Source organism: Thunnus thynnus, chromosome 15 (assembly GCF_963924715.1).
Source record: "Thunnus thynnus chromosome 15, fThuThy2.1, whole genome shotgun sequence".
NCBI classification, from domain to species: Eukaryota; Metazoa; Chordata; class Actinopteri; order Scombriformes; family Scombridae; genus Thunnus; species Thunnus thynnus.
Genome location: NC_089531.1, coordinates 18,582,281 through 18,594,838, shown reverse-complemented (window position 1 = coordinate 18,594,838; position 12,558 = coordinate 18,582,281). Strand labels below are relative to the sequence as shown.

At 40.2% G+C, this 12,558-nt stretch overlaps 1 protein-coding gene across 4 annotated transcripts in view; it reads right to left on the bottom strand.

Moving 5' to 3' along the window:
* ctnnal1 (catenin (cadherin-associated protein), alpha-like 1) overlaps positions 1-12,558 on the bottom strand; it is a 58,720-nt gene that overhangs the window by 21,436 nt on the left and 24,726 nt on the right. For all 4 annotated transcript variants that reach the window (XM_067613230.1, XM_067613231.1, XM_067613232.1 and 1 more), the window contains one exon: positions 3,605-3,794. In XM_067613230.1, the coding sequence (XP_067469331.1) occupies positions 3,605-3,794 (190 nt within the window). The remainder of the gene's footprint in view (positions 1-3,604; positions 3,795-12,558) is intronic.

Below are 12,558 nucleotides of genomic sequence, written 5' to 3'. Positions count from 1 at the left end.
GCCCTCCAAATGAGTTCAGACTACAGATTATACTATAGCATTATGTTCTTCCAATCTGCCACTTTCACCCCTGGGAGAAAATATCATCCATATGATATGAGAACATATCATCCTGGACACGGTACTATATTCAGCACAGTGGCACGACAGCTATGCCAGCGAGACGCAAACACCACTGGCATGCTTTCTGGTGATGTGTGAGCCATTTTTGGGGGTGGAGAACTGCCTTCAAACTCAGTTGGGAAGCATGCCAAAGCAAATTCATACATTCACGGAATATGGAAATGTATTAGGAACCATATGGGTTACAGAGTCTAACTTTCCCTGTTTAATTTTTTCTCTCTTTCTAAACCTGCTTATACTATCCTCAGAGAGGGAAGAGTTTTTAGGCTGAAAACAATCCCCAAAATGGTCCCTATCAACAGAAAGAGGAAAATGGCCAGGGTTAAGAGCGAGAGGGAAGAAGAGAGAAATCTCAGAGACGGAGAGAGAGAGAGAGAGCTTAGATGAAGAAAGAAAGAGGGCAGGAAGGAGAGGGGGAAGGGGAGATAGGTCTCTATCGGGTCATGCAGCTTGGCTGTCTATTTGGTTTGGCTGGTCCTTTAAAAGAAGCTGCAATGACGAACTGATTGCATCCGACAGGCTGCTTTTCAGTGCCAGCTCCACTAACCAGTTAAAACATCTAGGCCTGGCTCACAAAGAATGCTGCTCAGCCCCCATGACACTACCAGGGTGGAAAGCAAAGGGCTGAGCAAACTCTTCCCTCTCCAATACGTAAAAACAAATCTTACGACCTTAAATGTAGGACAAAACTATCACACTGGCCCTTTAGTTATCAACTGTATGTTCTCAAGACCTTTGTATCTTCCGTTTTCTGTAAAAAAAAAAAAAAAAAAACATGTAAAAGTATGCATCATTTGAAATTCTACCTATTAGCTACACTCGTGGTGTGGCTCTAAGGATGGCAATGACCGTCGGTCAGTCCACTATTCCACCACTTTGGTCCAGACTGAAATGTCTCAGCAACTATTGGAAGAATTGCCATAAAATTTGGTAAACAGATTAATATCCCCCTCAGCATGAACTGTAGTAACTTTGGAAATCCCTTAAATGTTCATGTAGCACCATCATCAGGCCAATCTTTTTTATTTGTCCAATACTTTGGTTTATGGTCAAATATCTATAAAATACTTTGGTCAGCCTCGGTTGTACTTTGTGTTTAGTACTAATTAATTAGGTTTGCTTTCATGTTAAACTAAGATGTTGAATATGGTACACATACCATCTTAACATCAGCAAGTTGTCATTGTGAGCATGTTAGGATCACTCTGCCTAAGCACAGCTTCACAGAGCCAGTAGCATGGCTGTGGAAAATCTAAAAGGCCGATCCTTGACATGTTGGTACAGGACATAAAAAAAAAATTATGTCATCTTTTTTACCCACAGTCCAGTACATAAACACTCACAAACTGTCTCTAATGTGTCTTTATCCTAATCCCAACTACAGTTTTAGGCATTTATAATCTTTTGTAGGGAGAAAGAGAAAGTGAGACAGAGAGCATGCGAATGTGAGAATGACACTGAGAGACTGAGTGAGAGAGACATAGACAGAGATCCAACACAGATTGCCTTCACTGACCTGCCTCATTGGATCTCTCCACCATTCTGATGATGGGTAGCATCTAATTAAACTAGTGCTTTCAGCCTGCCTTTATTTCATTCATTATAGCACACAAGGCTGAAGCCTGCCTGATTAAACTCTCCCTGCGGCTAGGTATTAGAGAAATGTCAATTCTTCTCCAACTAGCCTTTCTCTTTCCTGCAGACTTAAAACTCTTAAAAGGCTTTCTTGTTGATCCCTCAAGATGTCTCTATCATTTTTTAAAAATGAACAGAAACAAGAAAAAAAGAGCTCTTTCTCTTTTATCAGGGAACAGTTGTATAGTGTCTGTCAGGAGAAGTGCAAGGGAAAACTGTGAAAACACCTCCCTAAGAGGAAAGTGAGAACTGGAATAAATTAGTCACAGTGGGCAACACACAACAAAACATGCACACATTCGTGCACACATGCACTTCATTTGGCCTCACCTATGTACACATACACATTCACACGCACATTTTCTCATCAGTCTCACTCTCTTCTCTTCTTCCCACCAGCACTCTCTTTGTCTGAGTTTTAGCTGTCTTTACAAATCAGGGCTGTGTGAGGATTAAACGCTTTGCTACACAAGCTCGTTCCCCCAACATAAACCTATTATCACGGTGTTGTGTCTAAATTCTTATCCAGTGTGATATTGTTTCCGGTCTGCTCTGTAGAAAGCTAAATGAGGTTCTTGTTTTGGCCAGATAAGAACTAAGTTGCCAGAAGAAGTGTTTCGCTGGGGAAATGGTGACAACTATCTGAAAAAAAAAAAATTGTAAGAAAGTTTTAATTGACAGGAAAAGTTGTCATGTGTCCTGAGTGTGTATTTTAAGACAGTATCTTAATGGTAAAATGTTACATGGAAGTGCAGAAACAGAGAAACAAAGACATTTCTGACAAAACAATTGCCTCTTGGGTTCAATAAAAGCTGACAGTCCCATTTGAGTGATCCCAGTTTTTTTGTATCCTCACCCTGGTTTTCACTGCTTCCACCTTTCCTACAATACAACCATCTGTACCTCTTCGTCTCTCTCAGTGTTCACGATTTTATTACAGTTGTTCACAATTTTATACATGTATCCATCTACTGGAGCCTCTTGCAACAAATATATTCACATTCACAACTGGAGGCAATTTAGAGTCGCAGATTCATCTAACCTGCGTGTCTTACTAAAAGTCCGCATTGTAGGAAACCACAGAAATGCACAAAGAGAGAAAATTTAAACTCCATACAAAAAGACCCCAGCTAGCCAGCAGATGCAATCCCAGGAAAAATGAGGAGTCCTGACCTCAGGCTGAGAAACATTTCTCTACATAACACCAAAGCAATTTATGAGGCAGTGGGTTTCAGGAAAACTATAACCCCTTCAATCTCGCCAACAGCCTGATATGTTAAATCTTCAGGAGCCTTCTATCAGAATCTATTATGTAGTGCTGTCCAAGCCAGCGCAAACACCTTCATCCCCTCCCCATACACAGCACCCTTGGGTGAAGCTGCACTTTTTTCAGTCTTTACTTCAAACCTAATAACAACAATCTTTAGAGCACTCTGGAGGTCCTCTGGTGTAATACTGCTTGACAGCCAGGCTGTCCAAACAAATTGAAATTTGCTAAAATTTGATAAAGCTGTGAAGCCTGAAGGTAATGCCCGATGCTTTATGAAACCATCATAGTTAGTATTAACAAATAAACACTGTTGAGGAGACAATAACTTAAGTCTTATTGGCTGACCAGCTAAAACACCCTCCATTATAAAGTCACAGTCATGCTTATGAAAGGAAAATATAATATCCACAATCAAGAGGCCTCATAGATAAAGAACCCTCAAATAGTTTTACAAATTAAATTTGTGACCACAAAATAAGAGCTACTCCTGTCTCCTACTAAAGAGAAACACTTCACAGTGTGTTAGGTTTAAGTGCAGCAATTCAGTGAAATGTCTAGTACATAAAAGTAGCCTACCTGCTCTGCGTGCTTCGAAGCAGGCTTGACCCATCTCATCCTTCAGCTCTTGGTTCTCTGTGGCGATGGCCTCCCCGACAGCAACAAAACGTCCCACTGCCACGCTCACTGCCTGACCCACCCTGTGTATGGCTGCCAAGGTGCGCTCAGACTTCTTTGGTTTATCTTTATGGTTGATCAGAGTGGTGATCTGCAGGAACATGAGTGGTAAAAGAACAGGGTGTTGAAGTACATTATTTGTCTGGGAAGACAACCTCAGAAACATTACTTTTAAAGAAATAAAAATTCTGTGAATCATTATAACATTGTAGCCAACACAGCAGCAATGACTTTCACTGATTTTACTCATGAGGTTCAGTTAACTGGTCACGACAAGTACTACTCAGCCTGAGAAAACAGTTGTATAATGTCCTTTGTGAACTTTCCGAAGTTTGAAAGAACATAACCCTGATGTCATCAGCTATTGAGTTGTATTATGGGAAATGTAGGACATTAATTAATCTATAAAGTAGAGTGCAGTTTTGGCCGCGTAACTTGATCCAAGTCCAAGACAGTAGTAAACAAGCCTGACCTGAACCCGACAGGCATTGTGTTTTTTACCGACCTGACCTGAGCCTGTTGCAGTTAATGTAAACTGAAACACTGAGTTTGTCTTACCCGTCACACAATTGTTACAGCTTGCCTGTTTACAGGAAGTAGTCCAAACCATAGACTAAATAAAAATAATTTAAGTGGCCAACATGGCATCATCCATTGGTTTGTGGACTCCAGTTTTGAAGCCTGGAGTTTGGTATTTTGACCATTGCCATCTTGGAGGAGCTCTCCAGGTAATCACACCCTACCTTGTGATTGACAAGGTAGTTACTTCAGCTCGGATTGCTGAATGAGCACTAAAAAATCAGAATAAAGCCCTTTGAAATGTGCTGAGATGTATTTAAAAGTCTATCACACAACAACTCTCAGATGACATGGAAAGTTGACTGGATTGTTACATATCAGCACGTCCCAGGTAGCAGAAAAACATACACAAAATTGGCAAGATTGTGGCCAAACAAATTGTCCTAATCCAGCATAACATGTAGATATTAATGTTTTTGTTATCTGCATCCGAAATACATATTTTTTGTCATTCTTACTTGACACACTGTTTCATTTCAGGCTACAAAGTTTGACCATAAACCAATGCTTATTGACTCTTGAGTGCCACAACACTAAAGCCTGCATGGGGCTGAGCAGCAAACCTTCTGAGTTATTGCCCTGTGAGACATGACCCACATAAAAACCGTACATCATCCGCACTGACAGTTTCATCAAGTATCACTGAGTTTTAAAGTCCTTTAAACTGATTTTGACAACATGTTTAACACTGCTGCTAAAGGTGTTTCACAGAGTAAAGCATCCATGCTTGTTATGCACTGCAATATGGTTTTTGTTGAGAAATGCAGTGATAATTTGGTTATTTTTTGGTCAATCACGAGGTAGTCACAACCTAAAACACCATGTCAAGTAGGCTAGCCCAGCCGACATGACCGAACCTGACCCGAACCCAAACATAATTTCTAAATTTTTGTCCGAACCTGGCCCGACCCATCAGTCCTGATGAATGCCGACGGGTCCCAACAGGTCCTAACGGACTCCGATCAGGTATCCACCCTCTAATCCCAGGGACTAAAAGTGAGGATATATCGACCTGTGATGCTTTGTGAGTCCACAAACTTTATGGTAGTGCAATACTAAATTGCTGCACTAAACCTTTAACTCAAAACCTCTTCAAGCAAATTACCTGTTGTTAGCAAGGAGCAAAAACCACAACTTTAAGCTAAAGCCAGTGTGGGTGTACCTCAAAGTGCAATGTCACGGATGGCCACTTTTTTGGCTCCTTCCAAAAAATCTCTGGCTCCAATTGACTCCCATTTAAAAAAGTGTCAACTTCTTACTAGAAATACTAAGTCAATAACTTTTTTTAAACAAGTCATTATGTTCTCAATCACTAAATTCAGGCTCTCTAATAAGTTTGCTGGTGGTCAATTTGGCAATTATTGCTCCTTTAATAAGATTTGAAGACTTATAGTAATGTTTGATGTCTGCTGAGGGTGTTGATTGACAGCTGTTATTGAAAGTTCACTCATCTGTTGCCCTCCCCAACTCTGGGACTCGCACCGAGTCAGATTATTGTTGCAATATTTGTTGAGCTTAATTTCACATGATTACAATACCTGCCCTGTTATCACAATTTTGATAAAGTAGCCCATTAGCCCAAGTGTGCACAACTCAGTGTTCCCAGTAAACTAGCATTTGCTTCTGTCCAAGATAGCGGGGTGCAGAGTGTGAAAGGCAACACCCTGCACTCCTTAGTTGGAAGGTCCTTGTTCCAATTGGAAGCAGCAACTCTGGGCTTCAAACCAGCTCCAATGCAAATCAATGGGTGACATCACACCTTGCTACATCCTTTTTTATATACAGTCTATGGTTGTCAGGTTCCATTATAATGGTCTGTAAATATTCCCAAAGAAAAAATCTCAAAACAATACTCTAGACCATATAAATATGTCACAACACAATTTTCCGGAGCCAAAGGTTATGTCAGTTTCAATACTGTTTCTTGACCAAAACTTCAAAATATTCAATTTGCAATGATATAAAACAGAGGGCAGCAGATCCTCATATTTAAGAAGTTGGGACCAGAGAATTTTTGGCATTCTCATTGGATAAATGACTCGGAACAATTCATCAGATATCAAAATAGTTGTTAATTTCCTGTTGAAAGATAAACTGACTAATGGTTCAAGTTGCATGGCAACACATTGCCAAACTAGAATCAAAATTTCTTGAAAAAACTAAAGAGAAATATTTCCTTGGTGAACAAAATGCTAAGAATAAATCCATGCAGTAGCTTAGATAAGGGAGCATGTTGAGTCTGGAGCACCCACTCCATTTGATTATCAGGACAGAGGACTTTCCTGTCTGTACAGCTACAAGTGGAGATAACATTTTGGGTTAAGGCACGTGGATAACCAAATATGTGTGTCAGAAAAAAAGGATGCATGTCTACAGCACAAACATGCACCCAATCCCAAACATCACTCACATAATATTTCATAAAATGCGAAAGAAGAACAGCAACAAATGCAGCAGATGGAATGTGCACACATATCTTCTGTGACACATACAAGACAGTCCACTGCTGGCTACACATGAATACTCACACACAAAACTCAGATGGAGCCTCTTAGTGGTAATTGAGGGTATCAATTATGAATGGGTAGAGCCAATTATCATTAATTATTTACTGATTGCTCCCACTCTCTCCAGCTGTTTTCATTGTGGGTGTGAGCGTGCATGTGTGTGTCAAACCATTAAGGTAAGGGAGTGGCGGGTGGTGCACAGCTCCAGGTGGTCTAAGTGGGGAATCTTACATAGTAAAAGTCTTTGTGAGTTAAAGAACACATGCTGATTCTGCTGAGCTCATATGGCTGTTTGAACGAGCAGCATCCTGTCACAGGAGCATAACACGCCAGGTAACACACCAGGCTGATGCACTATTCTCACTAAAAAATCTGAATAAAGCCCTTTGAAATGTGCTGAGATGTATTTAAAAGTCTATCACACAACAACCCTCAGATGACATGGAAAGTTGACTGGATTGTTACATATCAGCATGTCCCAGGTAGCGGAAAAACATACACAAAATTGGCAAGATTGTGGCCAAACAAATTGTCCTAATCCAGCATGACATGTAGATATTAATGTTTTTGTTATCTCCAAAATACATATTTTTTGTCATTCTTACTTGACACACTGTTTCATTTCAGGCTACAAAGTTTGACCATAAACCAATGCTTATTGACTCTTGAGTGCCACAACACTAAAGCCTGCATGGGGCTGAGCAGCAAACCTTCTGAGTTATTGCCCTGTGAGACATGACCCACATAAAAACCGTACATCATCCGCACTGACAGTTTCATCAAGTATCACTGAGTTTTAAAGTCCTTTAAACTGATTTTGACAACATGTTTAACACCGCTGCTAAAGGTGTTTCACAGAGTAAAGCATCCATGCTTGTTATGCACTGCAATATGTTTTTTTGTTGAGAAATGCAGTGATAATTTGGTTGTTTTATAACAAATATCACAAATAGGTATGCAACGTGCAATGTGTAAGAGGATGTGTCAAAGATGGATACAGAGGAATTTCAGTATCAGACTCTTCACATTGCTGAGAAATTCAAAATGGACTGGATTGTGTAAAAAATGTTGCCTCTGTGTATGACAGAAATAATATAAAACATTGCAAAAACAGACTTTATTACTTAAACACTGTTGGAGATGACAATCTAATTGATCAAAAATAGGTCAAAAATCTGTAAGTCTTACTGTTCCTGTCTATAAAATGAGATACAATTTGAGGTACCTTATGTATAAACCAGTCAGGGAGCCAATTATGATAAAGCATAAAAAGAGACGCAGGAAAAAAGTTAAGACGTAAAGAAAACATACATTTGCACTCACCAAATGGAAGGGGATGTTTGTTTCAACATCACCCTGAACTCTATGTGCTTTGACCAAATTATACACCCAAAAAAAGGAGAACCACAAAGGTGCTCAGAGGCGTAATGAAAGACTGGAGTTGTTAATGTGTGTCAATGTGTGTTTACATGCAAGTTTCACAATGGGTAGTCGCTTAAAGGGGACATATTATGCACATTTACAGGTCTATATTTGTAATCTGGGGTTCTACTGGAATATCTCTGCATGATTTATAATTAAAAAAGACACTGTACAACAGTTCCCTGTCTCTTTAAGGCATCCTGATGAGCCCTCTCTTGTCTGATTGGTTAGCCCCGAGAAGCATTCAGAGCAGGTTGACGCCCTGGCTTTTGACTTGCAAGGAGCATTTCTACATACGTTAACCTCAAGTTTTGGAACTTTGACCAACATAGATATCCGACATTGCAACAGTATATAAATAACAAAAAGAAATCACAAAAAGCATAATATGTCCCCTACAAGCACATGGTTGGAATAAACTGTTACCCTGCTGCTCTCTTGTCAGTCATTTTTTCTTCTTGTTCCCCATTCTCTGACCGACTATTGTTCTGTAGCAAGATCATGACCCTGAAAGTGCTCATAAAGCAGTTCCTGTGATCTGCCACTCATCACTTAATGTATGTGTCTGTCTTCTTTATTGCAGTATTAGAACACCCCTTCCTGACAGCTCAGTGTTTTCCACTGACTCATCCGCACAGAGCAGGATACTCCTTAGAAAACACAAACGATGGCTGGCAGGACATTAAGAGGCCAAACAAAGGGAATTAGGCCACAGCGACACATAATTCAGGTCTACGTTATAAATGGACTGTTGTTCAACGTTAGGTGGCATTAATGTTATACAACAGACCTGATTAAAATCTCTGTGACATATGGTAAATGTTACTGATGGCCATTTTTCCTGCCCTCAGGTCCTCCGTTATTCTGCAGGACTTGGTGTGCATCTGAGTGTCTTGCATTCAACTGAGGGTGTTTTTACATGCATGTTTGAATGCTGGGAAAGGCATGCATGCTCTCCAAGAGGACTTGTACAGTTTGAGAGCATGAGAGAAGAAGCTGGCCTTTAAGTGTGTGCAGGTACACAAACACCAGCACGTCTCTGGGAGCAGTGTGAGGAAGAGAAAGTCACAGAAAGAGATTGCATGACAGTCAGAGGGAAACGAAAGAAGGGTCAAAGAGAAAACCTGATTACAGATCTTCCTGTTTGAAAAAACAAGTACTTCTACACTGCAGCAGAGAGAAGAGTGAAGTTAGTTTAACACATTTCATACAGTGTGTCCGTGGAAGACAAACAGAGAGAAAAAGTCCAGTGTGAATTACAAATAGAGAGAGGGAGAGAGAGCAGAGAATAACCACTGCCTGGGATTTCCTCCATTAGGGATTACTAGGTGGGTACATTTACTGGGCTGTGCAAACAGGAACAGAGCAGGGTGGAGGGAGCATAATATTGATACAGTGCCATCGCAGAAGAGAGGGCTTTGTGTTTGTGTGTGTGTGTCAAAAGACCTTCTGTCTTTCGCATTGTGCAGAGGCAGAGAAAACTGCATATTCAGTCTACATTTGTCAGTGAAACACCAAGCCTTTCTTATTAAGTCTGAGTATCGATTTAAAGTTTTCAATAGCACAACAGTTTGCAGAGTTTCTGCACTGACCCAAAAATATCCTTTTTTCGATACTTCACTTTAACAGAAGTAGAAACACATTTTTCTACAAAACTTTTTTTTTTAAATTTAAAGACCCCAAATTTTGCAAATGTCAAATGTATGAGAACTTTGCCTTAACAGTTAAATTCATACATAAATCAGAAAATATCTGATTGATTAATAAGTAAACAAAACTACAAATCTGATCAGACATTCAATGCCAACTTTAATTACTAACAGTTTTCTATATTCTGCCCTACAGACACATTGCGGTCAATACCACAACAGTATTGAGGTTTGATACCCAGCTCTACTCCAACTCCAGCTCTAACTCCTGTTCCTAGACAGCTGCTCATTCACTGAAGCTGCCTTCTGGCCAAAGGTTAGGAGTTCACATTTCACTGCAGTAGTCTATTCATTTAAAGTCTGTCTTCTCAGTTCATTTTTCATCTCTCTGTTTCACATACACCCTCACCATACAGTATCAGGCTGCTGTGCGGCTGCTGCACTCCGGCAGTGTATGAATGCCAATGAGCGGTACCAACCGAACCCTCTGACCCAAAGCCTCCAAAACACACCGAGGACTTACGCAATATGAAATCTGTGAAATAAGCACGAATGTTGCTTTAAATGCAACATCAGAGCTCCAGCAGGGCTGCTTGTTGGCATGATTAACTAAACACTTCTATAACCTAAAAAAAAAACTTTACTCCCTCTTGGTTCAGTTGCATCCCCCGTGCTATATCAGCTTAGATACAGAAGGGTTTGAAAAAGGCGTAATCTGCATTCTAATGTGATGAATGTGAGAGCCAAGTTGGAATATACAATACATTCTCTTACTCTGAAGTGGCCCAATTGTCCCTGTTCCTCCCTTATGTCACAATGAAGAGTTTATCAAATTCTCTGATGTCTCTGATCTGGGAGAAAAGCTCTCAAAACTTCCTGGGCTCAGGATTTCCTAGACACACACAGTTCTGTATATAAACTCACAATGTGTCGGTCTCTCTTTTTCCAATCTCACATTGACACTGCAGAGTCTCTCCGTCCTGTTGTTGTCACTTCCTCCCCTGGTACACAACCGGTCAATTCCCAACCATTCACCTCTCATCTGTTTGTTGTCCTTAATTAGTATGGCAATTATAAGGCCATAAAAATTACATCAACAGCTTGCTTTAAGCAACACAATACACGGACAGAGCCCACCCACTGGTTAGCAGGAAATCTAGCCTAACACCTCAAGGACACAGTGACCAACTATAAATCAGTCGGTAACAAAAGCTGGAAACATTTGTGGCTGCCTCCCATGACTACTGACTTGAATTTCACTGAAAGGCAAAGCCAGAAGAAAGTTTGGCATTATCAGCATCATTCTTCTTCTGTTCTGGTCCTTGGCTCGTCCAATTGTATAGTTACGTGTATATTTGTATGAAGCATAAATGTGTGATTAAGTGGGTGGTAGTGGAAGAAAAAATCAAGTTTACTCAAAGTGGATCAATTCAAAGCCTCTTTTCCAGTGGTACATTTGCGTCACTCTTGTCATTTAATAATGGTAAGAAATTCTTTGGAAGCAAAGCCGGCAAGATAAAAGTGAGTGTTGAACAAGCTCATCCTGGAGGACTGTCGGAGCTTTTATTAAACACACATTGCAGCCATTCATCACAATAACTGCTTGCTTGGCAAGTGTTCTGTTGTTCTACTCATTTGTCTAATTTATATATCTGATTTCTTTTAGCTTTACTTGGACTCCTGAAAAGAGTAACACCAGCAACTCAATGTGCACTTTTTTCCAGGGTAAAAAAGATTGAATATACAGTTTAGATTAGGAACAGAGTCCTAACAAAGGAACTCACATCACATTCAACCATTAGCAGTCAAACTCAAGGATTTCCACATGTGTGAATGTGGGAGTGTAAATTGAAAGGAGAAACATTATTCATTCATCTATGGTAACAGCATGGTTCATTTTTTTGTCTACTGATAGATACACATATTTACTTTACTGCAGTACTGCTGTATGTATGTGTATGGGTAAGAAATAATTGGACACTACTTTGCGCAAGGAGAAGACGGGAAGGAGAGAATTAACATGTAACATCTAACAATAAGTGCAGTCTTGGTTTTGTTTGCTTGCTGATCAGATGTAACTGTCAGCATCATTTTATTTGTGGGAGTTTTCATGTTTGTCCTTGTTAATATAGAAAAGAAAATCTCCATCTGCGGTACCTTTTTGAGCCCCATCTTTCAGCACACCTCAGATTGTTGATTACATTACACTAACTCTACCAGCATATGGGTTGCTTTGTGAAAACAAACAGAAAAAGGAACATTTCCAGGTCTCATCTTGGCTTATTACTTGCAAGCACAAAGGGAACAGTGTTGCAGGGAAGACTGCACCCAAAAGGACACTGAATGTTTATCTTATCCATGTGGATTTCTACAGGACAGTTTTTCTTTTTTTTTGTCTTCCAGTGAGTCTGAACTGTGGTGCCCTTGAAAAGGCTGCATTTCTGTTCGGTCTTTATTGATGCAAGGAGAACGGTGGCTAGCTGTTCGCTGGGGATGGAGAGAGAAAAAAAAAAACATAAGAGAAAAGGGATGAAAGTCGCACTGAACATGCACTTTAATGGGCGAGCAAATTCCTTCCAAATTGGCTGCGAGCTGACGGGAGTTCGATGCTGTGCTGGTCGACAGCCAGACTGGAAAAGCGATACAAGGAGATGAAAAGAGAGACAGGGGAGTTAGAAGGAGAGCAGATACAGACACA